Source organism: Gobio gobio (assembly GCF_949357685.1).
Source record: "Gobio gobio genome assembly, chromosome: 1".
NCBI lineage: Eukaryota > Metazoa > Chordata > Actinopteri > Cypriniformes > Gobionidae > Gobio > Gobio gobio.
In genome coordinates, this window is record NC_137097.1 from 31,025,707 (window position 1) to 31,040,901 (window position 15,195).

Here is a 15,195-nt window from a genome sequence, read left to right on the forward strand (position 1 = left end):
CTGGTCTCTTTAGTGTCTGAACACAAAGAACTTTAGGACAAACGCCACAGTGACTCCAAAAATCTCCATAAGAGGGAGTTATGGAGAGGAACTCCAGATCAAATAGGATTGGTGAGTTTCATTTCACATCTTTCACTTAATTTTCACATGTCAAATGTCTATCAATAAGCGCCATCTACTGTCAGGGAGTGAATTTGCACATTCACTCTGCGCATTGCCAGTGAAAATCGCTTAAGTAGGAACGCAAAGACGTGTCGAAAAACACTGACGATAAGCACGTGCGATAATTGTCGCAGTGTGCACAAGGCTTAAAGGTGCAGTTCAAGCTACATATGTTTGTTTTTCTTTCGTTGACCTACAATCTGCTTCTGTCGGTCCAAGAATACATGACACAATGTGTAAATTAATATTCTACAGGTTAAAACAGGTGTATCACCCCAGAGCACAACTTCGAGGCCAATTTTAGTCCAATTGATGTGCTGGAGGAAGGCAAAATACAATTGTTTTATCTAGGTATGCCAGTCTGATTTTGCGAAAACTGGACTTGTACGATTTCAGACAGTGTCACACACAGAATTATTAAATGGCATTTTGAAAGAAAAAAAAGTTATTCTGATAATTGTTTGTTTTTAACGCCGAGGCCATTTCTGGTGAAAACCATACTTGTGATAAACTAGATATAATAGATGTAAGACTATTAAATTATATACATTATAATTGTTTTATTCTGTTGGTACTGTTGAAAAGATATATATAAAAAAAAAAAAAACACTTTTCAACAGAATAAAACAATTATCTCAGAGGAGAAGAAACCAATTAGAAACAAACTAAATATTTTAGTCTGACTAAAACCTAATTTCTTAAATCAATTTAATGACAATCAATTACGAAAAGATAAATCCTTATTAATAAACAACACTGAGAAATTAGCTGAAACAGTGAGCCTCAGGTCTGTATGCCTTAAAGTCTTGGTGATCTTACTTTGTCTCTTAATCTGAGCAGGTTCAGATGGTCTCTGTGCCGCTGCCCCATCATTCTTGGGATTCAGGATCACATATTTCGTTTTGAGGTTTTCCAGCTGGTAGCTGAATCCTTTGCTGGCCGGTTCAAACTCGATCTTCTGCAGCAGCACTTTCTTGGCGGATGAAGCCAGCAGCTTGTTGAGGTCGCCTTCATCGCTGGAGTCCTTGCGGCCCGGCTTCAGGGCCTCTTTGAGCTTGTCCACTATCGGCATTATGTGTCACTGATGAGGAAAAACAGGTAACTGAATTGAAAACTGCTCCATCATACATACATTAATTGGTTATAAGTTTCAGTATAACTTGTAATAAACCAATGGTTTTCCAGTCTTCAAAGCAAGTATAAAGTTCAAATCCAGATTAACAAATCAAACCTGTAAGCAAGTAAGTTATTTCAGTAGATATAATGTATGTCTTATCTGGCAAACCAAGCAAGCCATATTTGAAAAACAGGAGCCTGTACATTAGGGGTGGCACGGTATATGAAAAAAACCCGAACCGTTCGGTTCGGAGCGTGTGTGCAGCACGGTTCGACGCATGCGCAATGTAGCCTCGTGCCCATATGTTACCTCAAGCCTTGTTTATACTCGACGCGTCCGCAAGAGCGCGAGGGTGCGCATGGCAAAAATGACGTCAACGCGGAGTGGGCGGTCGTACGTGCGTTGTGTGCGCAAGACCCCATTTCGCCTGCCGGTGTGCTGCGCATTTTTTGTAACAGCGCGCGCAACTCCTCATCCAAAGATGAACGAGTTCTAGGCGAAACTAGCAGAGCATGACGTCTCATCACACCGGCACTCAGTTTGCACATACAAATTAGGTGCTTCTATATTTACAAAATGAGTCTACAAAAGCAGAACTAAGCCCTTTTAAATAACGATCCATGTTTAATAAAAAAAAAAAAAAAAACTAAATGAAAAGGTTTAGTGAAATTATAATATATTGCAAATACAGACGAATTTTGTCCATTCTGTCACATTTTCCGGTGTTCTCCTCTGACTCCTGTCTGTGTTGTGCTTTGATTTATGATGGGCAGCATACATCTGCTGCAAATGCGACCGTGTTACCCTCTGTCTGTCCCAAACACACATGCATATAACAGTTCACATACAAGTAGTTCACATGATAAATGTAACATTAAAGTTAGGATATGCTTCTAGTTTGAATAATTTAAACAGGCCTTTGAAGTTTGGGCAAAAACTTCTGGCAGTGTTGTGTTTTCATGTATTTTATCATTTTTCTCACAGCGCTGGATGTGGTGATTGTGAAACACACGGAATACTTCACTACATGATTTCATGTTGAAATTTGTTATTTTTCATGTTAATCAGGTCAGCTGCTCACACTGAATTAAAGACACAGTGCATTGTTCTGATCAAAATGATTAACATGATTAACATGAAAAATGTTACGCCAATGTGTCGGACTCGGTAGACAGCGTAAGCAGGAGACAGCCAGTTAGGAAACAACTTCTACATGATATAAAATACTGTATCCTTAATTGTGGATAATTAAGCTTTATATCATATGCAAAACTAAATTTCTGGAGTCTTAACGATTAATAGAAAAAACAACAAGAACCGTACAGAACCGAAAACAGTGATACGAACCGAACCGTGGGTTTTGTGAACCGTGCCACCCCTACTGTACATGTGTTTGAACCAATCAAGCTATCAGTAACAGTAAAGCTGCATTAGCAGAGCCTTTGCATGCTTTGACAGATAATAACACACGGCTACATGAAATGCAACAGCCAAACATTGTGTCTGAACAAAATCCAATAGGTGAACAGTCAGGATGTGGCAGGTGTCTAGTTACATAACAGCAACAGCGCTGCTACTAGGCAAAAGAGCACACCCATCAGGTACCGCGGAGACTGCTTTTGAGAATGAACAGAAGTCAATGCAACAGATACAGACAGGGCATCCAAACAATACTTGCATCAGTACATGCAGAAAATAAAGCAGATATAATGAGACAAACATACATTTTTAAATAGATTTCTCTCTAGGTTGAAATAAAAAATATACTAAATTGTTTCAATCACGAAGTACTGAAACTATGAAATGAGTGTCAATCACCACATTTTCTTTGAAAATTGACGAGCATATTCTAAAACGGTCAGTTCGAATATGAGATTGACTGCAGGGCAAACGGCTCATTGCAGCTGCACTTGCCTTGACTGCGGCTGTTGTTGACAAAGAGACCAGCTGTGAGATCATTCCCAGTGCAGTGATACTACTTCCTTCAAGCCAATAGACAGCCCATCTACCAGTATATACACACACTGAATGGACAAAAGCATTGGGACACCTGACCGTTACACCAACAGGCACTGAGATTACATCATATTCTAAATATATAAACATTAATATGGAGTTGGCCCCCCCTTGCAGACAAAACAGCTCCCTTTCTTCTGGGAAGTGTTTCCACAAGATTTTGGTGTGTTTTTGTATGAATTTTTGCCTATTCATCCAGTAGAGCATTTGTGAGGTCAGGCACTGATGTTGGAGAAGAAGGCCTGGCTCCCAGTCTCCACTCGAATTCATCCCAAAGGTGTTCTATCGGGTTGAGGTCAGGACTCTGTGCAGGCCAGTCAAGTTCCTCCAAACCAAACTCATCCAGCCATGCGTTTATGGACCTTGCTTTGTGCACTGGTCAGTCATGTTGGAATAGAAAAAGGTCTTCCCCAAACTTTGTTCCCACAAAGTTAGGAGCATGAAATTGTCCAAAATGTCTTGGTATGCTGAAGCATTAAGATTTCCCCTCACTGGAAGTAAGGAGTCTAGCCCAAACCCTAAAAATAGCCCCATACCATTATCCTTCCTCTACCAAACTTGTTGGCACAATAGAATCAGACAGGTAACGTTCTCCTGGCATCCACCAAGCTCAGACTGCCAAACAGAGAAGCGTGATTCGTCACTCCACAGACCAGGTTTCTGTGGCACCAGGCTTTACATAACTCTCACCTAGCTTTCCTCAGAGATGGTCCCAATAATGTGCTTAAAGTCAAGTCAAATTCAGTTTGTGCATGATTACATGATATATAAAAAAATTCTAATACTGTATCCTAAATTGTGGATAATTAAGATAAATATCATATGCTGAAGTACATTTCTGAAGTGTTAACGATTAAAAGAAAAAACAACAAGAACCGTACAGAACAGAAAACCGTGAGCCTAAAACCGTGATACGAACTGTGGGTTTTGTGAACCGTGCCACGCCACCCCTAATATGCAGCTAAAACACAATCATCCGTTTTCATCCATTTTATTTATTGTTTTTGGTATTTATTCAAGTGCATTTTTTGTTAACAGACTGAGAGTCTATTGCTTTTATTGTTTTTGGTTGTTTTGTTCATTTATTGTGGATATTTAAAATGTTTTCCGTTTTCAGTGTTAAATAGTCTTTAGAAATAAAAGTTTATTGATCTTTGAAAAGGTGTACCTGCATTATTATGTCATTATCATTATTTTAGATGAAAATGGTCTCAGAATTACAATATTATCGTTTATTGCAATAATATCTTGGCCAATTTATCGTCCAGCAAAATTTGTTATCGTGACAGGCCTAGGGTCAAGCCATGTTTTTATGTCAAAGCATGTTTTTATGCTAACACTTTACAATGAAGTTAACTATATTAGTTAAACTAACAATTAAACATTTATAAAGCACTTAATCTCATTTAAAGTAAATCTACCAACATATTAAAATCAAGTTAATATTATTTAAATGGCGTTCAGCTAAAATGAACCAACAATGATAAGTTGTATTTTTAGAAACCAAAGTTAATGAAGACTAATAAATAATACTGTAACAAATGCATTGCTCATTGTTAGTTAATGTTAGTTTATGCATTAAATGGAATCAAATAATCGAGCCTTATTGTAAAATTTGTTACCGTTTTTACATAATTCACTAAAAGAAATTGGACATTAAAAGAGAATGATATAATATATTTAAATGATTAAACAGTCAGGCTATACAGGGCTCCAGACTAACTTTTTTCACTAGGAGCACAGTGGCCCCCAACTGAAAATTTAAGGGGCACAACCAGAAATTTTAGGGAAGCACACCGTAAATCAACATGCTAACCAAATCTACTAATTTCCACTGTATTACTAATAGGGATCGGTATTGTTAAGGTTTTAATGGTATTACTACTCTTACCGATACTGCTTATCGATCCGGTACTTTAACAGTATACTTACCGGTTCTTTTTATTATACTTTATTTTATTTTTTTATAATAAAAAAAAACATAATTAAGAACATAATTAACATGGCTTTATAATCTGAAAAGTAAAATATCTATAGCAAAAGAAACCGCAAAGTTTGAACAAAATATAAAACATCTATTTGTAAATGGACCAGTGTGCAGGCATTCGGAAGGTCTGCTAACATTAATATTACAGTAAAGAACAAACCTACAAAGAAATCTAATAAAGTAATGAAATTTAAAATAACACTGCATAGTTTTCACTGCATAAATTGATAGATTAATGCTTATAAAAGCTAAAGTTATTAATTCAAGAGATGTGAATATTTTCTATTTGCCTTTTGTTCAATTCGAATGAATGGCTCAATCGTCAGCAGGTTTATTAGACGCTGCCCCTTTAAGACCGATCGAATGTGAACTAATATCATATTCTCCTATTTCTCCAAACTATTTACGCCCATTTAAGATATAAACTGTTAAAATAACTACTCTCCAATCCGGTCATTTTGACACCGGCTATTTGTTGTTTATTTGATGGTTTAGACGCGCACACGAAGCCTAAAATATTAAGTGCAAGTCGGTCCATTTTGCAGCACACACACATAAACCGCCTTGAAGTTGGAAACGGCGTCTCTTGTGCGGATTATTGTGCATTTAATAGCTCTTTATTATCAAACACATCCCGCAGTTTAGCAACAGTAGAGACTGCAGTTTACAACAATCACTGAATCTGACGTTTAGTTTAGGTTTAGGGAGAAATGACGGCGCAGCTGTGAAGGGAAGGATGAGCTCGACGAACACGGAATAGTTTTACCTCATACCATCTTTTTATAATTCTTGGAAGCCAAAATCGAAAATAAAATTAGATTAATATCACAGCACATCCCTAAAGTTTAAGCAGACTAAACTTTTGTGTAGTTCTTGGCCATCGTCACTCATTAAGCTGACTGTGCTGTGGTGTTCGCTGTAGCTCCACGTGAGAGAGCTCACTCGCTTTCTCTCTCTTCTGGATTGCGAATGGCAAAAATGCATCACGGACAAATGGTTTAATATTATCTCATATAGAAACGGCTGGCAAAGATAGAATTTTCGAGACATAACGTCTATCAATTATAATTAGTAAGTGTATTTTCTTAATTTCTCCAGTACCGACAGCAGGCAAATTTACTGGTCGCACATGTGCGACTGGATGTAAAATTCAGTCACACACTCTCAAATTTTAGTCGCAAAATGCGACCATTTAGTCGCACTCTGGAGCCCTGCTATATTATATAATATAACCCTATATTAAGTAGGGCTGTAAAGGTACACGTATTTGTACCGATCAGTTTCGGTACAGGACTTCCAGTACGGTGCACATGTGTAACGAATGCAATCTTTAACAGTTAACTGTTTTACGTGCTGATCAGACTTCAATCCGAGTTACCACACAAACATATTAAGTATTCAGTCCATTTTATCATGAACCCGTACTGAACTGTGACTTCAAAACTGAGGTACGTACCGAACCATCAGTTTTGTGTACCGTTACACTCCTAAGTATATGTTATTTAATATTACCCAGTATTTATATGCATAATTACACTGTAACAAGAACACTGGTACACAAAGTGTAACCCAAATAATCCCAAAGCATCCCTTTTATCTGGCTTATATATATATATATATATATAAATGCACCTTTGGTGCAATCAGGACACAGATGAGCAGTAAAGGCTGAGTTGTGTTCTGCATGGTCTTACTCATCAGGTCTAGTGCTGACGTACAGAGCAGAGCAGCGAGCAGGCTGCACATGCATCAAAGCCACAAGGGCAGAATAACCTTCATGTGCACTTGCGATGAATGGTGACACAGTCCTGCACGAGCTCCACTCAGCCAAAAGCACTGAGGTAACCACATGCGCCTGGGCATCACGACACTCATTCTCACGCCATCTCACTCTACTGACCATTTTACACGCATAAATATTCAACAGCAGATCTTAAAATGAATTATGCCGAGCATATTATATGCATAATACAAGGAGATATATACGGTCCTTCTCAGCAGTAGAGTCGTTCACAATCTACATTGCTGACAAACGAGACATTTGTGAGTTTAGTTTCCTACAATGGACTGTAAATAAATACTGTATCCTGATCTCCACCTCATCCAGAGCTCTTTTTGTTTTTCTGTCTTAAGTAACCCCTTACTATTATGGTCTGAGAAACCAGCCGCTGAACTGTGTAAACGCATCAAATCAGATCTTTTTTTAAACACCGTTTGACCGACTACATCAAAAGGCTAATGAATTCAGCACTGCTAGATCTGATTCTACAAACGTAAAGCATGATTGATGAAATACTGTCAAGGAAGACAATTCTCAGTTCGGTATAAAGTCTCCATTAGAGTTTAGATTCTTTGCCTGAGCCCGAGCCATGCCGATATTTCCCGGCACTATCCTCGGGCCGGGCCGGGCCTCGACATTTGGGTCGGCATTTGTGTTTTTTTTAATCATTACTTTATCAGCCTTATTGGGTGGGCAGAAAGCTATGCTAAAAAATTATTATTTCTGATTATGGCAAAGTAAGAACTAATACTACAACTAAGAAACAAATGTGTACAAAGTTGCACAAGTCAGGATTAGTCTAAAAATGTGTGTTAAACTCACAGCACATGCAGTGATGAAGCAGAACAGACCCGCTCTGAGACGCCATCATGAGCTGCTCGCATGAACACTGCGTTTTGCTTAACTAGCCTATTGCTTTTCGTTTTGAAGTGTTTCGTTTAATAGTGGACATTTCAAGCTTTCTATACACGTATTTCTCATGTCTGTGAGGCAAGTAGCTGCTGAGTTTCAGTTTATTTATAAGGCGCTCCCGTTCATGTGCAATGAAACTGATCGCTCCCGTCACGACTTTAGTCCGCTATAGTCTATTTGCTTCTTATTTATTAAATCCAGGCAATTGGCAGACGAAAGCTTGATTAAAATTAAGATACAATTTATACAAAACGAAATTCACTTTAAAGAAAGGCTTTCTACAAAACATAATAACCACCAAAATCATTTCTAACCCTCTCGCATCTTTGCACTTTTCATAATCAGATGAAATTTAAAAATAACATAATATTTAAACATAAATATGAAAAAAATATTGTTTAATGGCTACAACAAGTCTACAGTACAGATAAATGTCATGTCTGAGAGGGATTTGAGCGAACGTCATTGAGTGGATTATTGAGCTCCGCTTCGCTCATTACAGGCTCGTTCTCATCAGAACGCCCACGTATTAAAAAATGGTCGGGTTTAAATCGGGCTGAGCCTGGGACACAACGTGCACAGGCTCGGGCAGGATTTTTTGAGCCCGATCAAAGCTCTAGTCTCCATCGCCAATTCAAAGTATTTGTCAGTAATGTCGCTGAGGGCCCCAGTTAAAAGTCTAACTCCTTTCATTTTTCTATTGGAAACAAAAAATCAATTGACCATTCGTGAAAATCAGCCCCCCTTAGTTACTGTTGCTTGGTCTGACAAGCCATGGCAAACAAATTCAAACAATAAATACTGTTTAATGTGCCGTGACAGATCGCTGTAGCGCCTCAGTTCAAGCGGCACATGAACCGATTAACCATAGCTAATCTAGTAAATCTCCTGTCTGGTTTGTTTGTCTGACAAAATGCCGGATTCTGCGTTTTGATTGGTCAGCCTGACAATCAAACTCCCGGCGAAATGCGTCACCACCACTAAAAGTTCCATATTACTACAATAGTTTGTGTTCATTTTGTACGGTCAGCGTAACCACTATTGTCATGAACACAATAAGTTATTATTTTACATAGTTTATTACACTGATCTATATAAGCGACTGTCATCAGGCGCTGAAGTCACCAGAAGTTCGAGCTGCCGTCTTACCATTCCCTACCAACAGACCCAAAACACTGACCTAAAAATCACCCGATTTGCAGCGTATCAGTCACACATGATAGTTTTCAAGGTAAACGCATGTGTGTCCATTAAATGATACTTCGAACGCCATCTATAATGTTTACGATCTTATAGGATAAGCGATATAGGAATCGTTATGATGGGCATGTCTACGGCACACTGTCGACACAAGAAACTGAACTAACAGGGTTTTTCCTGGGCCAAAAATGGTCTTCGGTGGTGGCTCATCCACACACACACACGCACGCTAAAAAGTACCCTACCCACGTGATCTGCAAGCGCAATACTGACAATAAATACATTTATTTTATTTGAATCTAAGACAGTGCTTATTTTGAAGACAGAGAGAGTGTGCACGGGGGAGGGCTCTCTGTCTCAGTTAACATGCACCCTATCACAAGCGCAGCATCAATCATAAATCACAATAACACATCAAATAAGGCTTTGGGCGGGATAAAAATCTGTTTTGGCGGCCACCAAAAAATGTAAATGCAGGAAAAACCCTGACTAAACAAAAAATAGATTTCTTTATGCACTTATGTAGGAAATATTGAGCATGAACATATCTGGGATTATAAGCAGAAAATAATTTGAATATACATGAAATATTACATTACATTCCCTATTACCAAATTGCACTGTAATAATAAAATGTTTCCCCATGCTCGGAGCGATAGTATAAAAGCTTGGAAATAAAGCTTCATGTCTTTAAATCCATACGCAGGTCAGCGTCATTTCTCTGAGTAAGTTGTGTGAAGCGTGTATATTATTTTCCTGATGTCTTTTTGTTGACCACCATGCACTTCAGACTGCATATGAATTAAGTGATATTTCTATTGTTAAGCTACTAAATTAACCAGCGTTTAAGTCAAGTCGCTATGTTTAGTGCTACGAAATACATGCTGTTAATGAAAACCCTGTTACAGTTACTGTACTAATAAAAACAGTATTATACCATTTATAATTACATAACCATAGTGAATAACTGTACATGGTGAATTAAGTTATCTGCATGCCTTACAAAGCATAAATCTGTACGATTTCAGAAGAATCACTGCAACATCTGTAACACAAATGCTGAGGTGTTTCGTCCGAAAGCTGACCTGATATTCACTACTGTAATGAAGATGAATGTGTAAATTTTAATAAGCAGGGGAAATTCACGGCTTAATTTATTTTTTATTTTATTTTCAGACGTTTGCGTTGTAAGAATGTACAGGGAGACTTCAGATATAAACATGCTGAATAGTTAAACAGTTTGAATGATTTCCTATTGATTCAACAGAATGTGATGAAATACCAATGTTGAGTGGCTACACTTTTTACGAAGTCAATTGTCATTTATAAACTATAGATCAGTGGTTTATTATGGTTTTACAGCAGCAACGGTAACTATGGCTACCATGGACGACCCACAAAAGAACACAAGAACAAACTATTGAGAGATTAGACTCAAAAACGACCAACTGCACGTTTATGCCATTAAAGGGATAGTTTCACCCAACTCACCGGTAAGTTGAATACAGAAGCGGTCTGGCAGAAGCTAGATACTTTACTTTATAGTAAAAAAAAATACTTTTTTAAATATGTATATTTTTCTTACACAAATGCATCGATTCGCTTCAGAAGGCCTTTATTAACCCCCAGAGCCGTGTGGAGCACTTTTATAATGGATGGATGCACTTTTATGGGCTTCAATTTTGGGCTGCCATTATAAAGCTTGGATTAGCCAGGACATGTTTTAATATAACTCTGATTGTGTTCGTCTGAAAGAAGAATGTCCTATACACCTAGGATGGCTTGAGGGTGAGTAAATCATGGGCTAATTTTCATTTTCGGGTGAACTATCCCATTAAGATAGTCAAAGTGTTGCTGTGTTGAACCAACACGTATTGCACTCCTTAACATTGTTGACATATGAGAGATGTATATCAAAATAAATTATTCATTTATTCCTCCATAATATGTACCAATGGTACAGTATCTGCAGGGTTCTTGCAGGTTTCAGAAAGTCAAATTTAAGACCTTTTTAAGACATTTTAAGACCATAAAGATTGAAATTTAAGACCTATACGACGCATTACCAAAATTATTTAAATCAAAGAAATAATAAAAAAAGCAATAAAGCAATGAGATTAGTAACCCTCCACAGCCAACAACGTGCCAAATGCCCAAAAACTTAGGCCCAAAATGAAAATAGGCTAAAACAAACTTGACCTCAAATAGAGTAGATTACAAAACAGCATATTAATAGCCTAACAGAGATTGAACAGGGGATGCACTAGGGAGATAGGATAAACTAGGGATGCACGATTTGGGGAAGATATCTAATTGCGATTATTCTGGTTAAAATGCAAATGTTTTTTTGTTTTTTTTTTTACAAATGAAAAGTGTGCATATAACATTTTATATATTAATGTTTATATATTAACAAGACTAATAATAATGATTATATTCAATAAATACAAATATTTAACAAAATTAGAAATACTACTATTACAAAAAAATTTAAATAATAAAAAAATTAAAAATAGAGTATAGAAGAATAAATATAACAATATAATAATAATACTAATAAAATAACATTTATATTTTACAGAAAACTTATTTTACAAAAAAACCCTGCTGGGTTAATATGCAGACAGCCTATGACTAAAAACCATTAGAAAGGTCTAAAGGTTTATTGTAAAAAATAAAATAAAAAAATAAAGAAATTCTGTGCTTTTTATCTGTGATATAAATTTCTTAAAGTCTATGTACTTAATATGAAATATGAGCCTCTTATGCATCCACTGTGGGGGAAAAACTGTACATTGGAGAAAAACATATGGGTTGTCAAATAAATTTATTTAGAGAGAAGTATTATTTTTCATATTTGTTACCCAAAGTTTAATTCATACTGTAAGCCAGAGGGCGCCCTCGAGCAGAAACTCCACATTAGCCTCAGAGAAGTAATCCATAGCCCTAATGTGAAGCTAGCGATGTAGGATAAACTGAAGATAGAAACGCTTTGACTGATGAAATGAAGACAATAAACACGACTGCATCAAGCTATGGTGTATTTGAGTTCTTCAAGCCTTCACTATTGTCATAATAATAAGGTATGCAGTGCTGATTGAGTGCAGACTTTATCACTGTTTAGAATAATATAAAACAATGCATGTCTGCCTCATTCTGTCCAGAAAAAATACAACGTTATTAAATGTAGACGTATTTTGCGGGCAGGTAATTGCATTTATCACAGGATTTGTAGTTTTATCACCGAATACGTGTACCAACACCCCCAGAAAGAAACTACAACACACCGAACGAACGCTCTGAGGGCGGCGCAGCAAAGACTCTAGAGCTCCGATTTCGCGATTCGATACTTTTTTGCTACAGTGTAACGTTAATAACTTTCTGCAGCCAGCATTTCTGGAAATGAACGAGGATAACACTTTTTTTAAGACTTAACTAAATTAAATTTAAGACCTCGGGTGAAAATCTGGCCGTTTTTAAGACATTTTAAGGCCTTAAATTTAAAAAATAAAATTTTAGACATTTTAAGACTTTTTAAGACCCCGCGGGAACCCTGATCTGGTTACATTTTATTTTAGTGCCCTTGTTGTGTAATTGTACATTTAAGTACTGTACTTAAGGAATAACATACGGCAAGTCGGCAACACTAGTAAGTACATGTAGGACACTGTGTGGAATATAGTAACTAGAATATAAATTGGGAATAATTACATTAAACTAACCTTAAACCAAATCCAGTAACACTTTTAGTGTCCTTGTTACATATACTCACCATAGTAATAACAGTAAATTATGCCAAAACCTAATCCTATGGTAAGTACATGTAGTTAATTAATATTTCTCAGTACTTAAATATATAATTACACTGTAACAGTGACACCTTAAAATAAAGGGTTACACTATTTTAAGTTGTCAGTTTAATTGTACATTTAAGTACTGCATTTAAGAAATATCAATAAACAACATACGGTAACACTTTATTCTACAGTGTCCTACATGTACTTTAGTAATAACTACAAACGATGCATAATTACATTAAACTAACCTTAAACCAAATCCAGTAACACTTTATTTTACAGTGTCCTTGTTACATATACTCACCATAGCAATAACAGTAAATTATGCCAAACCCTAATCATATGGTAAGTACATATAATTAATATTACGCAGAACTTTAAATATATAATTACATTGTAACAATGACACCTTAAAATAAAGGGTTACACTTCAAGGTGTCATTCTTACAGTGTAATTAAATAATTAAGTACTGCGTAATATTAATTAACTACATGCACTTTAGGGTAGGATTAAAGTTTGGTTGAGGGTTAGCGCAATGTAATTATGCATAATTTGTTTTTACTATGGTACATACATTTAATTTATGTAACAAGGACACTGTAAAATAAAGTGTTACCCAACATACTTACTATAGGGTTAGTTGCAATTATTTATGTAATTATGCATAATTTACTGTAGTATGTATGTAACAAGGACACAGTAACGTCATCTCGCTGAGGTGAAGTCTAAAGTGTAGCCCATTTCCGGCTAAAAGCACGTGTCCAATGAGGACTCGTGTGGCATTTAACTAGTACACTAACCACTACTACTCTTTCGTGTATCTAGCTGTCGGGTCATCTTTTACACAGTTAACGTATTAAAATATACCATGTTTCTCTATTCAGTTTATGAATTCTCGAAACGTGGCTAGACAGCAGTTTTGGCCATCACAGCACGTGCTGAAGCCCTGGGGTTTGAGACACAGCCTAAGTACATAGAAATGTATCATCTACACACGTTCATACAGCTCAAAGTTTACACATACCCTACTTCGCTCGTTGTGTAAACTAGCTCGGTGGATGTCATCAGTATTTCATGTAACGTTAGTTGAAGCCAAAGTAGCGTACAGTGCCTTTATTAGAGATTATTATGATGCAGCTAACGTTCATATGAATTCAGTATACAGAAACATGTAATGGTGAAGGAGGATCTTATGATTTAGCTCTACTTACCAGCCCGGGTTGTTTACCTCAAGAGTACAGTTACAGTATTAATGTCAGTGTTTTGCGCGGGTCGCTAGTCAGAGCGGCTAGTCACACAAGCTAGCATCTGCTTTAGCGTAAACATTGCGCTTTTCTTCGACGTTTCGGCGCGTTTCTGTGTTTAACGCTGGTCAAATGTAGCGACAGCTAACTAAATTAGTCTACTGCAGATATAAACGGCTTCACTTCCTGACCCGAGCCGCCTCACAAAGCGAACGTGGCGTTCAAACTGCTGCAATGTGCTGCAGAAGACGAAATATAAGCGTTTACTGACGGAAATCGGTATCTCATTCACCACCAAACGCATGCGAATCGCATCAGATACGTACCCATTCGTGAATGACCGCGAATCGTTTGATCTGCTTTGCTGTTAAGACTGTATTCCGCTACGAAGCCGTCATTTTGTTACGTTCTCTCCCCCATGCTGCATTATGAAAGGGCGTGTGCGGGCGTGATTGACGTGACGGAGCGGCCAATCGGTCTTGAGAACGGCTGTGATATCACATTTCATTCATGGATCCAGTGTCCAATCAGAGGACGTACATCAAGATTCAAGATTCAAGAGTTTTATTTGTCACATACACAGTTATATACACAATATACAACTGGCAGTGAAATGTAAACAGGTCCGCTCCATGGACAGTGCAAATAACAGTTACAAGAAATTAAAATAGAAATAGAATAAAATTAGAATAAAAAGTATTAACATAAGTAGAATTATAAATAAATCAAGTAAAAGATAAAAATAGGAAATAAGATAAATAAAAATATAAAAAATATGTGGATATGATAAGTGAGATAAACTGTAGACTTAAAAATAAGTGGTTAACATAAAATATATATATATATGTATATATAAAGAAGTATAATGTGCAAGGTTTATTACAGGTTGTTACGCAGTAACAATAGGAAAGTAAAGTGCAGTGCAATGGCAGTATGTGGATGTTAATGTTTAAACTGGATGTTTATGTGTGTGCGGGGG

General features: G+C 36.9%; 1 protein-coding gene across 3 annotated transcripts in view; it reads right to left on the reverse strand.

Annotated features, from left to right (window-relative positions):
* usp36 (ubiquitin specific peptidase 36) overlaps positions 1-14,660 on the reverse strand; it is a 39,574-nt gene extending 24,914 nt beyond the window's left edge. For all 3 annotated transcript variants that reach the window (XR_013816420.1, XR_013816421.1, XM_079815979.1), the window contains exons 1-2: positions 14,543-14,660; positions 982-1,243 (exon numbers count right to left, since the gene is read on the reverse strand). Coding sequence is in view for 1 of the 3 variants with exons in the window: in XM_079815979.1 (XP_079672105.1) it covers positions 982-1,234 (253 nt within the window). In the remaining 2 variants the exon portion in view is untranslated. The remainder of the gene's footprint in view (positions 1-981; positions 1,244-14,542) is intronic.
* Positions 14,661-15,195: the final 535 nt, after the last annotated feature.